Consider the following 21,140-nt stretch of genomic DNA (forward strand, 5'->3'; position numbering starts at 1 on the left):
ATCATACTAATCAGTGAAGAAATCCGTAATATATTTAAAAGCTGACAGACACCGTTACTAATGCTCTGAGGCAACAGTAGTGTGGGAGAGGAGGAAACCAATCATCATGAAGTGGGCACTGAAGAGTTGCTTGAAGTTCATAGCGAGTACTTGATCACATGAAGAACTTTGTATCCTTAAGGTTTCATTCCATTCCGGACACACGGAAGGTCGGTCTTCAGTCATAATGCACCAGATGAAACAATAGCCAACACATGCAAGATTCAGTACTGACTACTATATATATATATATATATATATATATATATATATATATATATATATATATATATATATATATATATATATATATATATATATATATATATATATATATATATATATATATATATATATATATATATATATATATATATATATATATATACGAGTATATACTTAAACCAAGCAACCGTTCAAAATTCTCCATGCAAATGTCACGAAAACCGTAACTAGCAGTAGTGTGTTTATCAATGTCCTTTCTAATTTTCTATATAAAATTTTTGTAAAAGAATGACGAGCCAAAGTTAACATTTCAACGAAAACCATTCCTCATAGTGAATTACATTTTAGGCAACTAATCTATTTATATACCATTCCCCTTACAGGAATGTAGCCCGGGCAAGATGCCATGTTATCTTTCTAATATCAATAAAAGGAAAATATATCCCGTACTAATGAGAAAGTTACAATGAAATGCCATCAAACATGTCAGGGAAGGAGAGCTTAGTAGCTCAGCAGCTCTGCAGGAGACAGTGTACTTCACAGCCATCCAGTTAATGAGTTTTCCCATGTCTCTGTTAAAATAGTTGATCACATTTCATGGCAACACATTCTTCTTTCCCACAAACCACTGTTGCCTCTAATAATCTGCCAGCATACAGGGTTGCTAAATTATAACAGCCAAAATAAAGATTATTATTCACACCTAGAAGTGAAATATGACTCAACATAAGTACTAGCAAAATCATTGGAAGTAAGACCACACTTTTCATCAGAGCTCTAGTAATTTGGCAACCCATATTTTGTACATACACACTGAAACTGTGCATTATTCATGTTGAACTTTGATGAACATTCACTGAGAACTAGTAGTGAGTGATGCAGTAAGACTTTTCACAGCACAATTGGAACTGATTACTCCAGGGCATTGTCTCTATCTGCACCAGCTGTGTCTGCCTCGTCTAGTGAAGAGAAGTTAAGGAAGTGTGCAGGACGGTGGACCTCATGGTAAAACTCTTTTGGACTTGCCAGCTGAAGGTCGTACTTCATGTTAGGGTCATGACGTACTCCCATGAAGTTGTAATTCCAGGATCCTTGCAGCGGAGTCATGAAAAGGCCTAGAAAGCGGTCAGAGAGAAGCATCTGGACCTTCTCATAGTGTGAAGGTAAGTAACCTTTGGGGTTATTGCCCATGTCCTTGTTGTTACGGCCCCACTCAAAGCCAGAGGGTGTTAGCTTGTAGGCCTGCAGAGAACAGGAGCCTGGCGTAAAGGAACAGGTGATGACAATGGTACGGTCTGTTGTCCAGGAGCTGTTGTCAGCCATGACGGTGGCATGGGTGGTGATGTCATGAGGAGAGAGCTGAGGCAGTTCATTGGGCTGAGTGTGAATCCATCCCAAAGGCTCAAGCTCATTCAGGAATTCATGCGTTGGCAGCTTGTGTGGGAGGTGAACCATCTGATGTGTTCCCCACTGGGGTGGCATCACAATGCAGCGGATCTCCTTCACTTGAGGATTGTCTGGAGGACTCACACCATACAGGTACCCTGCAATCTGTGTACGCAGATCTGAGATAATGATAAACTTCTTCAAAACATTCTTTGGTAAAATGTAAGTGAATCCAGTTTCCTTGATGTCATCTGAAGAAACATAGATATAATTAGTACGCAGGTGGAGGTTGGTGGCAGATATCGCCCTAACTCGCCATTCAGTTTTGCTGCTGAATGTCGCGGTCTCGTAGTTGCTAGTGGTAGAGGTGATAATTTCATCACCATGCTTGTTAACAGTGCGTGTGGTGGTGGCTGTGAGCTGGGACTGTTCCTTAGTCTGCTTCTCAATTTCAGCAATCTGTTGCCTCTGGGCTGAAGGAGCGCTGATTTCCATACCCAGAATAATGTCCCTGATCTCAGACTGTGTAAGGGAAGCTACATTTACATTGTTCTTTTTACCATAATCTGCAAGAATGAGATCTTTAAGCTGCACTTCTACCTTGACCCAGTCTTCATCACTAAGGGAGGGCCAGATATGGTGAGGCTCTGTAATTGTGGTCTTGTCAGGCTTGAGCAGAACCTTGGTGCGGTCATTGTTGACATGAAGGGCTCGCAAGATAAGGATGAGACGGGAGAAAGCAGTGTATGATGAAATGTTCTTTAACCAGTCATCATACAGATTGAAGAGCACCATCTGGGGCTCTGTTGCCTTCAGGATCAGATCACCAAACTTTTCTACCTTCAGGCAAGCCTGGAAGGGCAGCTGCAGCTCTGAACCCTTGATGACAATATTGGGGAAATCCAACAAGTGAACCTCAAGAGGATCCAACATGCCTTTCCTGGTGACAATGATCTGCTTAGGTTGCTCCTCTACAGGTAAAGACCGAATGAGGGCAGCAACTTCCTCAGCAGTCTTCCACTTAGCCAGCTGACCCAAACGTTTCTGTCCAGCCCACACAGAGGTGTGGATGATTTTCAGGAAGAGCTGGCCTGTGCGAGGGTTGAAAATGAAAATGGCACCATTGATGGGTTTAGTTGTCAAGTTACCTTCAAATGTTTTGTGAATGGTCACTCTGTACACATTTGTATCATCAACAAACCAGATGATCTGATTGGAAAAAAGTTCACCATAGTTCTGGGAGGAAAGGTATGGTTCAGTAGGTTCAGAGGAGTACAACTGGAGACCTTTACGAATGCGCTCACGCAATACATACAAGGCAGGGTTGGCTTTCATGATTTTTGCCATAGCTTGCTGTATTAAGGGCTTTGCTCCTGGGAACCAGTTACCATAAGCACTGTGTAGATTGTAAGCTAAATCAATGGCAATCAAGACACCTGTTGGAGATGGGTAGAGAGACATGTTGTCTGTAGTGTAGTCCAAGAACTTTGCTCTAGCATAGCGCTCAACATCATGGGAATCATAGTCACCCCACCTGAGCTGTACATCAATCCAATACTTCTGTGTGGTGGAGCCATCCATGGTGTCCTTGGAGTCTGCCAGGAGCGAAGGTTTGGAATAGTTCCATTTGTAGGCTGCAAAGAGCAGAATGTCAGCACAGGAGGAGTTCATCTTGTATGACTTTCGAGGATGGATGGTTTCCTTTTGCACCGTCTCAATCTCCAGGGCATCCAGCTCCTGATCAAACACTTGACAAAGATCCATGACAACAGACTCATGGATTTTCTGCCACAAGTGAGCTCTGAATATCTGAATGAGAGAGATCTTCAGTGTGGGAATCTTGCCATGCATGAAAATGCCAGTCAGGTCAAGCTGCACCTGGAAACCCACATACACATTTGCCCTGTTGATTGTGGGTGACCACCACAAAGTGAAGCGACGATTGGGGATCTGGTTGAGACCTGATCTTTGGGCATTGGTCAGTTTTTTATACTTCATGCTCTCTTCAAAACCTGAGGCTTTCTCCCAGAAGAGACCTTCCCATGTGGGAAAGTATGTTCCCTTGAAGAGTGTGTGCTCCAGGATGCCCTCCACACCTCCAAGGGCCTGGATCATGTCAGTCCTGTAGTTGTTCAGGTTCCACAGCTTACCATCATGGCGCTGATGTGTCCACCAGAAGGGATTCTGTTTCAGCACCTGGTACTGTTTGAACTCTGTTCGGATGCGCCATCCTTTATCATAAGCCAGGGTGTGACGATCTTTCTGGAAGAGTGTGTTAATTCTTGGAATCCCTCGGTCCCAGGAGTCCTCCAGATCCTCAAGAGTCAATCTGCGGTTCTGTGCTGTGGCTTCTTGTCTTTTAAGAGCATATTCAGCCCACACTCTCTGTGAGTCGAGGAATTCCGTTTCCCATGGCTGGATGTACCTGTACAAGTTTGGAATGAGCTGGTCTTCATCATGACTCATGCCAGATCTGAAGTGAGTGATGCCCACATCTGTCTGCTTGCTCCAACGCAGGTCAGACTGAGGAATGAGAACATGACCCATGGACAACATACCCAAGCCTCCTAACTCCTTTGGAGTGTAGAAGACAACTGGAGGGAACCTAGAAGGCATTTTGGAATTCAAGCCAATCTTGATACGAGTTTGAATCTTATTTTCACATTTCACCAGGAGGTCCAGCAGTTCCTGTGTGTTTACCACAGACTCCCTGTAGTAGGTCATCAGGCCAATCAGAGCTGTATTCCACTTGTTGACAATTTTGGTGAAAGTTGTTGACCCAGAAGCCATAAGGATCTGTCTGACACGATTGTGGAACCTCTGCATAGATTCATCATCCACTCTCAAGAAACACTGGGATGTCCTCTCCTTTGTCACCTCGTTCTGCAGGTTCCAGACACCATCTCTATGCTTGAACTCTTCATGGGTCATGCGGCATTTGGGCAGAATGCGGCACTCAAACCCAGACATGTTGAACAGCAGGTTGGGATTGTCTTTGGAGTACACAGAGACAAAGGAACTCTCCCATGTTACTGTAGTGACTGAGCGTGGCAGACGATTCTTGATGTCCCAGAACACTGCTCGGCCAAGGTTGACGTCGTGCTTCATGAGCCGCATCCGGGCATCTCTTGGCCAGCACTTCTTGTTGTTGTAGCCAACGATGTTCTCATTGTTGGGATCTGGGTGCTCTGTTAGGTACCGCTGGATGAGGTCTTTCGCCTCCTCAGCCGAGAAGCGGAAGAAGATATGAATCCGGTCTATGTACCGGGAGTAAAGGCGGATGGGGTGCTGGGTTTCTGTGGCTACGTCCTGGAAGTTAAGAAAGTCATTGGGCATCTGTGGAGGACCAGCCATGTCTGCTGAGCGCTTGAGACCCAGCACAAGGAGATCCATCACCAGGCCATAGTACTGGACGATGAAAGAAGCAAACTGAAGACCTCGGATGATGCCATAACGATTAGTGTGGTTCATGTCCTTGTAGTTGATATCCACGTTATTCTTGGCTGTCATGTAATCTGCAATGTTGTGGTCAACAATGAGACGCAGCAGTCTGTTGAGCAGCGTCAAGTCAATCTTCTCATACAGCTTCTCAAATTTGGACTCCAGCATGACATTGCACTCTCCATCTGCTGTATCCCAGACATCTGTGAGATTGTTGATTCCCTGGCACCACTTGTAAACCAACAGTGGTGGAGGTTCAGAGTCCCCAGGCTTCACCCATGGTGGGAAGAGGCGACGCTTGTCTGCTTCATACCACAGATACTGATCTAAGTATGCATCTGTGATCTTCTCTAGAGGCTCTACATCATACACAGGGATCAGGTGGCTGTAAAGATCCATAAACTCTATGCCAACTTCCTTGAAGGCTCGCTGAGTCAGAAGATGACGCTTGATGCGTGACAAGGCCTCGTGAGGGTTGTCATAGGCTTGTTCAATCAGTCCGAGCTCCTCTCGCTGTGACTGGTTGAGGCGGGATTTGACACTGTAGGCTTCCTTGAGTCTCTCCAGGGCTAGGATGAGCAGCTTGGTGTCATGCTTGTAGGAAAGTGGAGGAAAGGGAATGGGGGCAAAGCGGCGAGACTCCAGCCAATGCACAGTGGTGGTGTAGATGGCTACAGCTTCCTCAGGACTAATGTATGGTCCATCCTTCTGGTAGTTGTGTTGACGCTCCTGCTCTGACTTGAGGTACAGGCGAGTGAGCCTTCCCATGTTCTTCTTACACACTGTCTTGTCCACTGTTGCTCCACGGCGGATGCGCTCACGGTTGTAGTGGGCTGTGTTGGTCCACCAGTCAGCTTTCATCTTGACATAGCGGAGGATCATGTTTTCAATAGGAGTAGGCAGGCCAGGAACCTTCCAGGGGATGTTGGCTTTCCAGCACCTCCAAGCCTCAGAGAGATGCTGGAGGATAGTACGAGCCTTGTTCTGCTTGATCCCTTCTGGCATCATGTCCAGGATATCATGCATGACAGAAGCACGAAGCTCTAGATCAAAGTGTGACTCCACCCGCTGTTTGGTGACTGTCTTGGCCACACCCTTGCTGTGGCGACCCTCAAACTGACGGGAGAGAAGATTCCCAAGCCACCGCTCCAGCAGAGGGGTGATGCCTCTCATGAAAAAGAGCCACACCCTCCATCCAGGGGCCCAGAAGCCACACCCAGGGCCTTTACCCACCTGTCCTGTGTTGAACCTGTAGTAGATGACATGCTTGAGATCCTTGCACATACGGATCTGCCTCATGAGCTTGTACTTGTAGCGATACATCCCAGTCAGCTGGCCAACATGAGCAAAAATATACTGGAGACCATCTGCCAGCTGGAAGGCATCAACATTGTTGAGCCGGTACTGCACATGGGCATCCACCACCAGCTTAGTAAGACGGAGGATCTCACGGCACAGATGGAAAGCATTGCCGAACCTGGACTTCTTACGTTCCTTAGTGGTGAGGGTCTTGACAGGCTTGAGGTTGAAGTTGTAGTCCAAGTGAAGATAGTTGAGATTCTTGCGATGGATGAGGAGGTTGAGCATGTTGTAGCCCTGCCGGCAGACCTGCAGGCCCACCTCCACCCAGTCCAGCGTTGTCGTCTGGAAGAACTTGGTGGCCTTGAAGGAGCGGAACAGGTAGCGCTTCTTCTGGGCTTTGGGAGGTCGGTGCTTGAGGGCATTGAGCACGTAGTACTTCAGCAGCTTCTGGTATGACACGCGCACCTGTAGAAAAAAAGCCATACCAATGACTCCTAGCAACTTGGATGGGAAAATCACTTACCTCACACTTTTCTGTCACTGCTGCCTCATGAGGCTCTCAAAACAGTGACTACAATAAAAAATTCCACAACTGTCTTAGTCACAATTTTTTTTTAAATAATCTTCTCTATCACAGTTTTCCTTTACATATTCTCATAATGTACATGCTGACTTAAAAAATTAGTCTCCCATTCAATCATGTCTCTTTCAATCCAACCCTTCAGGAGGTAAACATTTCACGCAGGGAAGCCACAGAACGCTTGACTTCTGATCTTTCTAAAATTTCTGATTGGGGCAGAGCAAACTTGGTATTGTTCAATGCCTCAAAAATTCAATTCCTCCATCTATCAACTCGACACAACCTTCCAGACAACTATACCCTCTTCTTCAATGACACTCAACTGCCCCCCTCTTCTACACTGAACATCCTCGGTCTATCCTTTACTTATAATCTGAACTGGAAACTTCACATCTCATCTCTAGCTAAAACAACTTCTATGAAGTTAGGCGTTCTGAGACATCTCCGCCAGTTTTTCTCACCACCCCAGCTGCTAACTCTGTACAAGGGCCTTATCTGTCCATGTATGGAGTATGCTTCACATGTCTGGGGGGGGGTTCCACTCATACTGCTCTTCTAGACAGGGTGGAATCAAAAGCTTTTCGTCTCATCAACTCCTCTCCTCAAACTGACTGTCTTCAGCCTCTCTCTCACCACCGCAATGTTGCATATCTAGCTGTCTTTTACCGCTATTTTCATGTTAACTGCTCTTCTGATCTTGCTAATTGCATGCCTCCCCTCCTCCCGTGTCCTCGCTGCACAAGACTTTCTTCTTTCTCTTACTCCTATTCTGTCCACCACTCTAACGCAAGAGTTAACCAGTATTCTCAATCATTCATCCCTTTCTCTGGTAAACTGTGGAACTCCCTGCCTGCTTCTGTATTTCCACCTTCCTATAACTTGAATTCCTTCAAGAGGGAGGTTTCAAAACACTTATTCATCAATTTTTTGACCACTGCTTTGACCCTTTTACGGGACTGGCATTTCAGTGGGCATATTTTTTTTATTGAATTTTTGTTGCTCTTGGCCAGTGTCCTACATTAAAAAAAAAAAAAAAAAAAAAAAAAAAAAAAAATCTAACTTGACACCTCATTTAACAAACTTAACTTTTCAAACCTCTATCTTCTGCAAAATTCTCTTCCCAAAATGCAGCCAACCAAACAGCTGTTTTTATGCGTCTCTCCTTATCACTAACAGTCCTCTGAACCTAACAAGCTAATGGAGATTTCGATCTTGGGATCTTAAATGTTTGTTTAGAGAGAGAGAGAGAGAGAGAGAGAGAGAGAGAGAGAGAGAGAGAGAGAGAGAGAGAGAGAGAGAGAGAGAGAGAGAGAGAGAGAGAGAGAGAGAGAGAGAGAGAGAGAGAGAGAGAGAGAGAGAGAGAGAGAGAGAGAGAGAGAGAGAGAGAATGCTGTCTCAGCTCCTCCTCTTTGCGAGAATGTCAGACAAGCACATAGATATATTGATAAAAAATGCTAAACACAGAAGCTCAATCCCTATGGCTCATATGTATATCCTCATGCTTAGTACAGCTGAGGTTCATGATTCAAATCTAAAGGCTAACACTTAATAATTCTTAGATGACCCTTGTCAAAGTGTCAAGTGAGTACACGGAACGATTACCTTCACTGGTTGACCTGGTGGACAGTGCTCCCTGTACCACATCTTCACAAGGGGCACATCGATGGCCCGCCTCATGGTGCCTGAGCGCATGTTGAAGGGCCGGGGGCTCCACAGGAGAGCTATGCCATTTGCTGTTGCATCATCATACAACTGCCACTCCTTCAGAAGAGAGTCAACACCTTCTGGCAACTCAAATTCCTGTCAGGAAAGGGCTAAGGTAAAAAACAGAAGCTTACTCTAAATTTGATTCCCATTCCTATTTTTCTTCCCTTGATTTATAATTATCCCATTTCCATTTTCTTCCCTCTGTTTATAATTATCAACTTATATGATTCCACTGCAGGATGAAGGTTTTCCCCAATGATTATGCAATACACCACACCATGCTGACTTATGGGATTGCAAGGTCATAACTTTTTATCTTATATCCCATATACCTATTTTCTACTGTGTGAATTAAGGCTATACTGTGAAAGATAAAAATTCCAAATTATTACCACTTATGGATTCAAACACAAACTAAAGGAAGAAAACCACATGATGTATGATGCAACAATTAAATGAATTTGTGTGTACCAAAGCCATCTAGACACCTCTGCTCACCTCATCATCATCAGGCAGCAACACCTCGCCCTTGACAGTGTTGCGGTGGGAGATAGGGTTGATGAGTGGGTCAAAGTAGAAGGCAGGCAGATCTGGGTCCTCTGTCTTGATGTAGAGCACCACAGGGGTGTGGTACCAGCTCAGGTGAACATACTGTGGCATGTTGTTGAACAGATAAGGGAATGCAATGCGATATTCTGTGCGCACCTGATGCCTAACAATGATCTTGTTGATGTCATTGAACTCGTTCCAGTCTTCATCTGCTGGGTTCATATCTTTGATCAATGGCTCAAATTTGGGACCTCCAGGCAGTGCCATGTTCAGGGCCTGTGGAAACAAGTCTACATCATTTCATGTAGTAAAATGTCAAAATGCTATTATATATGCATAAACTTAGAGATGGCATGCAAATCCTTGGGATATTTCAAGCAACAAGACCCAGAAGTACAGTGAGCATAATACAATAAAGATAGAAACGAACTTTTGCTGTGAAGAAAGACTTCAGATCAAAGAGGTAAAAGTAGTTGTTGTCACAGACATCAGTGAGCAACTGGTTTGCCAGACGGTACAGAGTTGCCATCTGGGGCAGGGTGAGGCGCCACTTGCGGTAGGTGGGGCCATTGACATGTTTGGTGTCTATCAAGGGTTTGTGCTCGTAGAACCAGTCAGCAACCTGGGAACACGAGAAACCCATGAACTCAATGAATGACAATAAAAGAACAATATTAATTTTAGCAAAGGTAATAACACCAGCATTATTTCTAGAAAAGTAAAGAGATATAAATATAACTTTATTGCTAAAAGTAAGTGCTAGATGAAGCAAGGCAACTGTTTTAAATAGAATACCTTTCAGTTATAGTGACAACTGTTGTGACATGCATAAGCTTCAATATCTCTCTTATTTCACTCCAACTCATTTGATACAAACTTGGCATAAAATGGAGAAGCAAAGGGACAAAACAAATGAATAAATAAACAATCAGGACACAGGATGATATCTTGGCCCCATCCAGTTAGCCTTGAGCTCCTCACCTCCACATCTTCCTCTGGGTCTAGCTCCATCTGGATAGCCTCAAGGGGCTCCACGTCCAGCACATTGTCTGCAAAGTCCAGGGGCGGCTCCTCATCATCAAAGGGTGGGAATCTCATGCGCTTGAAGTGACGACGGTCCCTCTTCTCTCTCCTCATCATCATCCACATGGTTGACCACTGGGAGATGTACACTGGCTCAATCACCCACGGGATCTCATTGACAAACGTGATGGCACCTGTGATGTGGTACAGCACCTGTCCAGGAAGGAATCACACAAGCTTTATGAGACACTCCAGTGGTGGTTTGAGGTCTTCAAACAAAGAGATTTAAATATTTTTTGTATCCTTACCTTGACTAATTTTGGCATTGCAGCCTTATTGTACATTTATTTTTTTACTGAATGTTTTCACATGTTGCATTACATAATCTCCTTGTCAAAACACTAAGTGAAATCAATTGAGGCGCGCGGCGCAACAACGACGTAACCGTGAAATTTGAGATTTCGTGTTTTTGCCTGCTCCGTGTGGTAGAAGGGTGTAAAAGTCTCGTGGTGATGTCGGCCAAGTCATATTCGACCATCTAAGCACCTGTACTAAGGCTCAAAGTCGAGCGTAGTGCGGAGAAAATTTCTCTGGACTAACATCTCGAAAGCGGTACAACAACGACGCAACCTGCTCCTCCCAGCCTCACGTGCGTATGGCCAATCAGCGGCGCGGTTGCAGCCGCCCGGCGCGGGCGAGCCAATCACAGCACCGCTGCCATGTTTACCAGCGCCGTTGCCATGGTGACAACACACTCACCATGTGCTCATCCACTCTGCCCTTTAACACGCCCGAGCACAGACGCACGCTCGGAAAAAAATTCATAAAAAATGTATTTATGTACCAATCTTCATGAAACTTTCACCTAATACTATGTGTAATAGGCTCTAACACATTATTAACAAATGAAAACAATATCGGGAAAAAAAATTATTACCTACGGTATATGCGTTAATTAACGCGTAAGTCATCCACCCAAAATCGTCACCTATCACTTCGAAACCTACATCCCCAAACAGAACTACCCAAGACCTTTCAAATGATGTATAATACTTACTTATTTAAGGGTATCCTATTGTGCGCAATCAGTGTTTAACTTTGAGCGCGTTTTTCTCGAAACTTCCATTTCTCGGTTACGTCGTTGTTGCGCCGCGCGCCTCAATTAATCAATTCATCTCTTATTCCTATCTTTGTTTTTTCTCATCTCTTATTCCTATCTTTGTTTCTCAAAGCTGCACTTTTAGAAAAAATTTACATCTCATAAAAGCTCACCCAGTACACCAAACCAAAGGGTAACTGCATTTGCATGTGCCAGCATACATCATGACTACCAATGTCACTGACAGTAGTCCATTATAAATATATGAGTGAGTATTAGACCACTAAGCATAAATTGGTGAATTCTGACGATGAAAATGTTTCACCTCCTTCCTATAATCCAAAGTATTGAGTTCCTAAGATGCCTTAGCACCTTGAATGATAAAAAGTAACGTTACTGCAACCACAAAACACACCTGCACATCTCTGATCTGCTCCCAGGGCATTGGCATGTTTTCAAGGAGCTTGAGAACAGCATGAGGCATGAATTTGAGAGCGCCCAGGTACACCCTTTTGTCATGCCGGTACTTGCGGCTCGACATGTCTCCATGGTCACGGATGATCTTGCGGATGTGCTCCGGCGGCATCTCCTCCTTCTGCACATCAACAAAGCCAAACTTGCGCTTCTCAGCATATTTCTTGTTGTGTAGCTGCTGCCATCTGTTGGTGAAATAAGTCATGTGAGATCAAAGCACATACATTAGATGGATGTAATTCTCATTAAGTATGAAGGGGTGAAAGGTGCAATAAGATGATATGGCACATGGAAGGAAACACCAGAAAAAAATGAGAGGGCTTCAGTGTAAACATAAGAAAGGGATGGAGAAGTGGTAAAATGTTGTCCAGTCTATCAGGTGGCATGAAAACAGACTTTTTCCGATGCTTAAATAACCATAAGCAGAAAGTTAAAATTATCTTTCAAAACTCTCCTGAAGGCCTTTGTGGTAGTAAAGACTCAAAGAAGTTAGAATGAAACTAGTTCAGCTTGGAATAATTCTATTCTCAAATTCAGCTAATTCCTCCTGCATGCCATCCATGACTCATTCGCTCCAAGAAGTCATTCAAAATCATACTTTGATTCAACAACTCATCAGCCACATTATCCGTTGCACCCATTATCTCATTCACACACCAGACACATGTGTCAAAGTCTTCATGCAAAACTACACTGACACACAAGGTGTGTCAAAACTTATTAATTTAGTTAAAAATAAATTTTCTGGTGTGTGCATCAAAGATGAACATAAGTTTAAAAAAAGTAAAGAACTGGTAATGCTGATGGTTCCCAGAATAGACTGTCTATTACCATATTCTGTGGCATAGATGATGCATTGTCAAAGATGCACTCTGTTTTAGGAAGGAGATTTCAAGGTGAGAGAGAGAGAGAGAGAGAGAGAGAGAGAGAGAGAGAGAGAGAGAGAGAGAGAGAGAGAGAGAGAGAGGAGAGAGAGAGAGAGAGAGAGAGAGAGAGAGAGAGAGAGAGAGAGAGAGAGAGAGAGAGAGAGAAACAAGCACAACTGACCCGATATACAATCATTGTCACACAAGAACACACTCGCTATTCGTTATCTACATTCAGTAATGCTCCTCAGCCTATGTTTTCATTAAATTTCACTTACTTAAATATTTATGGTATACAAAGAATTGTAAATGGCAATAGTTCGAGTTGGCCAGTCAGCAAGTGAGGTGAATTAAAGAATGAGAGCTGTGCATCTAGTCTAGTGGCCCAGTGTTGTCAGGGAAAGCTAATATGGTGCTGCTGCTAGTTAACCATAACAGTAAGTTCAGGTAAATAAAATACACAATTTTCCTTGGAGAGAGAGAGAGAGAGAGAGAGAGAGAGAGAGAGAGGAGAGAGAGAGAGAGAGAGGAGAGAGAGAGAGAGAGAGAGAGAGAAGAGAGAGAGAGAGAGAGAGAGAGAGAGAGAGAGAGAGAGAGAGAGAGAGAAAAACAATTGTATGAGTTGACATTCACTGAAGAAGACGCATGGTTATTTTTTTGGGTCCTTTCTGTGTAAAAAAGTGTGTCTTCTACATCACAAAATACAGTAGATAATTTGTGAGTTTCAGCCTGTGACTAAGGCTGCCTGCACGTAATCCAGGATAAATGCTGATTTTAGTTTTCTTTATTTACTTGAGATCTAATTGACACATCACAATGACAACCATACCACTGTAAAGCTCACAAGATGATGCTGTATGCAGCACACAATGTTCAAGAGAAAAAAAGTTACAAGGTTGTGAGCATCTTTTTATTTTTTATTTTTTATTTTATTTTTGAAGGAAAAAAATACTGGTATTACTCTTTGTTAATTTAGTGATATACAGTGCATGCCTACTTATGAGTTTCAAAGGAAAGAAAACTGCTTCTAAATCAAAGTTTTGCAAGGCATGCAGAGGCCACAAATACCTGCCAACAGAAGAGGTATTGGAAAGAAAACTTATGAAACTTTGTGGTGTATGAGAGGGTTCACAAGTTCACTTCCTTAGTCACCCACTTGCTTCCATGTCACATCCACACATTCTCCCCAACAAGTTTGATCAGCTTACCTTCGTGCCTTCTCCTGCATCTTCTCCAGGGAGACATTCTCCACAGGTGGGGGGCCAGCCTGGGGGCGGGGGATGGCCTGGGCCTGGGCAGTGTGGGCCTGTGCCTGGGCCTGGAAGTGTGCATGCATCTGGGCATGGGCAGCCTGAGCCTGGGCAGCTGCAAGCTGGGCCTGCTGCTGTGCCATGTAGGCCCATGGGCTGCCCGGGATGAGATATGGCGGCAGCGCCATCTCTCACTTGTCTGGGAAATAAAAAAGAAAACCTTCAATAAAACCATGTCCCCATTTCCCTTGACTATTTGCAAATAAGCATGCTGCAGGAAGTAATGGAGAGTTGGTAAATTTTCACTCTTTCACTAAACATGTGGGTGTGTCACTTCTGAGCGTTGTCGTGAAAGTGAGAGAGCTTGCTTCCCAAAAAAAACAGATAAATCTTTAAAAATTGATGACTGGATTATAAATAATTTGCTGGGGGTATAAATCAGGTTCAAATTACTCAGAATAAGAAGTTCTAACTGATGAGAAGGGTAAGAAAAGCAATGTTGAGACTGTTGAAAGAGTAAAAGAATATATACCTTACTATAATCAAAATCAAATGCTGCAGACATGAGACTGAGAAGAGGCACACATAGATGATGGAAATAACTTTAGCCTTGCTACTGATATCAGGACAGTGACTTTATTTCCAGGAAAAAAATATGATGCCTTTTCAAGTCGCAAACTACAAAACTAAGGGATTTGCAGTGAAACTAAACAATGGAATGTAAACTTAATCTAGCCCTTGAATAAAATGGCAGTGTTACATAGAGAACATGGTATTCTTTTACTCTTTCACCAGTCTCAACATGGCTTTTCTTAACCTTCTCATCAGACAGAAATTAGTTGTGGTGATTGATTCTTTTGTAGGAGAATACAGCTGCTTATCAATTAAAAAATGCTGAATTAATTTAGCCAATCACAATGTTTTATTTCATCTTGTAGAGGAAGCAGCAGTCCAATCTGAATTAGTCTGAGGAAGATGTGGTGGGTGTTGCCTTGATCATTTCCATTGCATTTCCAGATTTTAAAAAGATAAATAAGGTAACAACTTCACTGAAATATTGAAATCAAGTTAGCATTTTTCTCCAAGGTTAATACTTACTGTATCTGCAGTATTGTGATTGCTGAATGTAATGCAATATGTTATATCTTCCACAACTTACAGACACTTAAATAAAATTGGAAAATTTGGTACCGTGACAACGATAGGAAGTGATGCATCCCTCGTGTGGAATGGATAAGCAGGCACTGATCTAACCAATGAAGATGTGTGTCTGTGCATGCATATATACCATCTGCTGCACAAGCACAAAATTTGTGACAGTTATTGGTTCTTTTGTTTGAGAATGCATCCACTAGTCAAGCACAATGTTTTTATTTCATCCTGTGGAAGAAGCGACTCAATTTGAAATATCTGAATTAGTCTGAGGAAGATGTCTGTTGGCAGTGGGGGTTGCCTCGATTATTTCCAGTGTAGCATCAAATTTTATGAAGATAAATAAAATAACAACTTCATATTAATTTTTTAGCCTTACCAGTTAGGTTAGGTAACTTTGATTAAGTTTGATTAGTTTAGTTAGGTTAGGTTTAGGTATGTTAGTCTGGTTAGGTTAGGTTAAGTTAATTTGGTTGCATTAGGTTAGTTTCATTGTTGGGTTAGGTGGGTGATGGTGGTGGTGACAGACAGATGGCGACCATGGGCAAGTGGCAGCCATCCCTCTTGGAGGGAGGAACATTGTGAGTTACTGTTACTTATTTGTGAGGATGAAACTATTTTTTTTCTGGTAGATTTTATTAAACTGCATTTCATTTTTACCGCAAAAATATTAGTTTCTGATGGTGGTCATGGGTAGAAAATAAAAACTATGCTCTTTTTATTCTTGGAACACTTAGGTATTGGCCAAGCCCCATTCGCTACTCTGCTACATCACACAATTTATCTTAAATAAATTGGTTATTTTCATTTTTTATTGAAATTAAAGTATTAAGTGTGGATTATTTAGCTAATCAAACCATGCAGTGCTATGAATGGTTCGGGTTTTAAGATAATAAATAGTCTGTTTTTTTTTACATAAATATCACAACATTAATTAATTATTTTGACAACATATCTCTGTGGTGTTGTCATTTAAGTTGAGTGCCTCGGGTGCTTATTGGTAGGGTCAGGTGACTCAAGTCAGAGAGTGGGGTGGCTCTGCCTCTCAAGAGATACTCCCACAATGGGAGCAAATCTCAAGTGCTCAGATGTTCTTCACAGCCAGGAGAAAGAAATTATTTACAACAAAAATAGATATTTTTAGAAGAGAATGGCCAATAGAGGTCCTATCATTGCATCCTCCAGAGCAATAGCTCCAACAGCCAAAGGCACTCATGTGAATGAGATGACAGTGTGATGAATCTGCTCTGCCCCATATCGAGATTATGTGAAACAATTACCATGAACAAATAAATTATAATAAAATTATTCACATAGTATCATAAAATACTGAGAGAGAGAGAGAGAGAGAGAGAGAGAGAGAGAGAGAGAGAGAGAGAGAGAGAGAGAGAGAGAGAGAGAGAGAGAGAGAGAGAGAGAGAGAGAGAGAGAGAGAGAGAGAGAGAGATGGGGGTGGGGGGGAGGTTCTTTCCATCAAGGTATTAAACTGATACTTGGTCCTGAAGAGACACGGCAATGCAGCTCACAGGGAACTCCCCTCCTCAGCCAACACCCAAACTTTCTTCCAGGAGTAAAAGCACTATAATGATTTGCAGGAAAAGACAAAATGAAGATTCATTCAAAACTGGCTGAAAACTACCAGAACATAATAGTTTCAGCGGGAATAGAGAGACTGGTGAAACAGTAAAAATTTACCTACAGTAATATTTCTGCTACATTGTCTGGGCCCATATTAATAATTACTCCTAGGAGCAATCCTAGGAGTGCTTTTATCCTTAACTTTGCTCCTAGAAGTTTCTCCTAAAAGCAAAAGAAATGCCACGAAAGTAGTGGCTTTTCTAAATGTAGCAATATTATTTTAAATCAAATATAGGTAATAAGATGTTGCTCTTTTGGTAGTAGTTTATGTTTGTGAATTAATCTTGGATATATCTAAGTAATTCTAGAGCATTATTAAGAGCAACATATATAATTTACAGACATGCTGATAATTTGGCAGATGTAAGCAAAGCACCATTCTCCCTGCTGGGCCAACATGCCACATGGCCTTAAGCTGGATGCAGAGGACAGCAGTCAATTCCAGAGTGAAAGAAATTAGGACCTACAAGCACAAAACTCACGTGTCATGGAGACCTTGCCAGTAACCTTGCCATAAATGTAAAAAAACTGGGGGGTACATGTCTAGTATGGCTGTAATACCACTTGAGTGTGTGGAGAAATATGATATTTTCTAAGTCCAGTGAGCTCTGCACCAGTCAAGAGTAAACACTGAAATTATTTCCTTTTGTTTATAACTGGGATTTGTGGGTAGCGGCATATTAGGATTTCATGGTATCTATACAGATGATCCCTCCAATCATGCGCTGCCACTCATGAGGCCATTCCTGGGGCCGCCAATTATGACTTTCCAAGGTAGGTTCAGTTACACTTTTCATTTGTTTTGGAGATGTGTCAGGTGTTCTGAGGCTCACTGTCATTTGTTAATGTGACTACCTTGTGGGGGGAGGTGAAGCAAACAGTGCTAGTGTTCAGCAGGTAAAAAAAAGTCACTACGTGAAGTATTTAGCAACAGCAATGGTTAAGATGTGATATACAGGCATAAGGAAGAGGTTCCATGTGTTTATTAAGGAAGCTGCCAAACTGTATCCACCTCCATCACCCTGAGAATCTCCACACCACACTGGTAAGGCATAACAGTATAATTTTTGAGGTACCTCATTAGGTTAGATTATGCTAGATTAAGTTAGATTAGTTTAGGTTATGCTAGGGCAGGTTAGGTTAGGTTAGGTTATGCTAGGTTAACATCCTAGTGGGGGTGTCCAGTGGGGACGCAGCCCCACCGGCTAGGTTAGGTCATGCTAGATTAGATTAACGTCCAAACAGGAGGATTTTAGGGGCTAGGACAGGCTAGGGAAATTTGAAATATTATGGTAAATTTCCTTAGAGTTTTTAACACCCTTATTCCACTTATTTTTCATCCCCCCCCAAAAAAAAAAAACGATTCCCCCCAACCTTGTTTGAGGGGTTGAGGGGTTGGGAGTGGAATGGGAGGCACAGACTTCTTATCTAGAAATACCGAAATTAGTGCAGCTATGAAACATTACTCCTTGTAAACCTCACAGAGGAACTAAAAAAAAATATATAATAAAGGATAAAAATGATCCAGGAGTGACCTCCAAGCAAAAGAAGACTGTATAGGCAGACATTGTTACCGATCTAAATTAAGCATACATACATACATATCATGTGCATTGTATACACACACACACACACACACACACACACACACACACTCTCTCTCTCTCTCTCTCTCTCTCTCTCTCTTACATGAGTTAAAGAGGGAAGTTTGTTTTGTCAATATACGTACATACATGCATACACACGTGTGTGTGTGTATCACACACACACACATGTGTATGCATGGATGTACGTGTATTCTGCCTTTGTTGGCAAAGCAAACTTCCCTCCTTAACTTTTTATCTTTCACACACCTTGAGAGCACTTCTAGGAGCAAACTCGCAACTTTGAGGGTCTTTTTAGGAGTTAGGAGCAACTTTTAAAGTAATTTATACTTTGAGAGTAACTTTTAGCTTTCAAAATGTTTATTAATTAATAAGGGCACTGGATTTGTTTATCTCACTGTTAATCTTTTATTCACTTTTCTACATTCCTCTACAACTATTCGTATACTAGGTATAATTAAATACCCTTACCTTAGCCTACTAATTCTCAGACACTATTAATATCTGGACAAAATACGGTGCCTCCTTTAACTCATGACCTACACAATGAAGGGACCAGCAGTGAAATGAATAAGTTAAGTGCACCTAGACCAACCCTCAGATGAAAACACGCTGTCACTCCACTATTATCCAGAAGGCCCAACACAAGTATACAAGCCAATTCCAGTGTTATGAAAGGACTACAAGCGGCACCTTCTATAACACTCCTTTATCACTTTCCACACGCCGCCTGTCACTACACTACCCAATCCACAGCCTCCACTACCACGCCAGGGATTCACTCACCTCCTACCACGCAATGGACATTCGTTACTACGCCTCCAGGAATGATGAGATGTATCTTGCAGCCAAGCAAAGCGGCGTGTGTTGTGTTGACAAGATGGCCGCCAATCCTAAACGTTTGGGGACGCGCCGCAAGAAATCCACATGTTTGTATTCGACTTGTTTATTCTTATTTACTATTAACTCGCTTTGTTTCCAATCTTTACTTTTTATTGTTGTTTGTTTGATTTTTTGCCTTTTTATTCTTTATTTTGTCGAAGTTTAGTTATTTGGTATTGACATTATTATTTTTGTTTCGTATTTAATGTTCTCGTTTTTTTTACAAAATTTTACTGCTCATTGTTTATTAATTTGTTGTTTTACTTGTTTTAGTTTTTTTTTCTGGTCAGTTTACCATTTATTTGGTATTTCTACCCAAAACATATTGTGTTATATCAAAACATATTTTATTTACTTTGCTTTATTTACTAATTATTAATTTATGTTCTCATTTTACCTACCATTATTCACTCAGTTATTATTTACTTTTGTTCTCTTTACTAAATGTTTAGTTATTTAGTATCTAAACACATTTGTCTTAATATTATGTCGTTAAAAAGACACATACCATAACAGTATATTACGAAAACGCTGTATTATAATGAACATTTACCATATCTGCTAACTACCTACCTATCTAGTACATACCTACATGTTACAACAAACAGAAATCACTCTTGCAAGTTTATTTATTTATTTATTTATTTATTATTGACAGCATTATAAATCAACTTAGTTCTTAAAACTGATGCCAGTTATGTCACCACGAAAATAAAAGCGAAATAAACGCAACAAACAGAAAACCGGCACTCCTGCAACTTATATTTTTCTTTTATTGACAGTAAAACTGAAACTTTGTAGAGATCAACCCAACTCGAATCTTATGTCAAGTTCAATCTTCTTAGAACTGACACTAATATTAATGTCACCATAAAAAAAGAAAGAAAGAAAGAAAGAAAGAAAAAAAAGAAACATTCATCCTCATGCTAATGCAGTGTACCCATTAACGGCAACAGTTTTCTATGACGAATACCAAACACAAACAAAACGACCTACAGTTATCATGGAAGACAGGACAGGCTACTGAAATTGATAAGTTGAAAGTAAACATTGGTTCAGTATAAACTGCTGACTGCTAATTATGAAAGCGTAAAGTGGACGTGTAGCGAAAAGCAGTGTGGAGACAAAGAGAAGAGCAGGGGAGGCAGTAAGGAAGGAAGGAAGGAAGGTGTGTTGAAAGGCAGCGGATTATAGGAAATTGAGCGAACTGTGGTCACGAAAGGTGATCTGCAACACGATACAATAACATTTTAATTACACGAGATAAAAATCTGGTCGATACACAAGAGGAAAGACTACATTCATTCAGCTAACCCGTCACGTACAGACACCAACGGACAGCTGACAGACAAAACAACAACTGGTTATAATAATGAACGGGATGGTGGTGATGCTCAGAGTGAAAACTGCACGCTATCTTACATTTCTACATCAAAGTAGATATGTAATGAGTGTCAGTCTGTACCCAGGTATCCAGCACCATCACAATATGAGTCGTAATTAATGTGCTAGCTATCATGAGTGCGCCGTGCTGGTCGTGCAATTTAGTGGGTGAGGATCAAGGAGCCCTCCACCGTGCTCCACCCTTCGGCCTCCCCTCCCTCTGCCATGGTACGTAGTCTTTCGGTCCTTCCACTCCAGTAGGTGCTCTGGCCAACTTGACCGTGCTCTCAGACCGTACGTCTATCTAAATTATCTTTAACAGACTTTAGTGAACATTGCAAGTGTTTTCAAGGGTCTTCATGACCCCAGTGAAAGTTTAAGGTTCCTATATTAATTAGTGTGAAAAACACCCATGAGAACCCGGCCAATCATAGAGTATTTGGCCTTTGAGTTGTCCCAAGGCCTGTCCACACCAGAAAACATTGTTTGGAGACAATATTTGCAAACATTTGAGAAACATTTTGAAAATAGTTTGAAAAA

General features: G+C 42.0%; 2 protein-coding genes across 4 annotated transcripts in view; one reads left to right on the top strand and one right to left on the bottom strand.

The window, feature by feature from the left end:
• Positions 1-525: 525 nt before the first annotated feature.
• Positions 526-19,261, bottom strand: LOC135100578 (pre-mRNA-processing-splicing factor 8). Its single transcript, XM_064003600.1, has 8 exons — positions 19,122-19,261; positions 13,900-14,140; positions 11,767-12,010; positions 10,211-10,465; positions 9,660-9,851; positions 9,179-9,505; positions 8,576-8,773; positions 526-6,858 (listed from the first exon to the last, which is right to left on the bottom strand). Exons 2-8 carry the CDS (start codon positions 14,127-14,129, stop codon positions 1,177-1,179), a joined length of 7,128 nt encoding a protein of 2,375 aa, XP_063859670.1. The 5' UTR covers positions 14,130-14,140; positions 19,122-19,261; the 3' UTR covers positions 526-1,176.
• Positions 19,262-20,203: 942 nt separating this feature from the next.
• Positions 20,204-21,140, top strand: part of LOC135100581 (kelch-like protein 2) — a 10,363-nt gene continuing 9,426 nt past the window's right edge. Inside the window, exon 1 of one of the 3 annotated variants that reach the window (XM_064003666.1) lies at positions 20,204-20,385. Coding sequence is in view for 1 of the 3 variants with exons in the window: in XM_064003623.1 (XP_063859693.1) it covers positions 20,735-20,828 (94 nt within the window). In the remaining 2 variants the exon portion in view is untranslated. Of the gene's footprint in view, positions 20,829-21,140 lie in introns of all 3 variants that reach the window. The other 2 variants (XM_064003660.1, XM_064003623.1) reach the window with 2 other exon arrangements.

Source organism: Scylla paramamosain, chromosome 1, assembly GCF_035594125.1.
Source record: "Scylla paramamosain isolate STU-SP2022 chromosome 1, ASM3559412v1, whole genome shotgun sequence".
NCBI classification, from domain to species: Eukaryota; Metazoa; Arthropoda; class Malacostraca; order Decapoda; family Portunidae; genus Scylla; species Scylla paramamosain.

Excerpts from the sequence above, each read along its gene's own strand:
- LOC135100578 (XM_064003600.1), bottom strand. The coding sequence starts at position 14,129 with ATGGCGCTGCCGCCATATCTCATCCCGGGCAGCCCATGGGCCTACATG. Across the intron at positions 12,011-13,899 it reads ATGCAGGAGAAGGCACGAAG|ATGGCAGCAGCTACACAACA; the intron begins GTAAGCTGATCA and ends TTTCACCAACAG. Across the intron at positions 9,506-9,659 it reads AGTCTTTCTTCACAGCAAAA|GCCCTGAACATGGCACTGCC; the intron begins GTTCGTTTCTAT and ends TTGTTTCCACAG.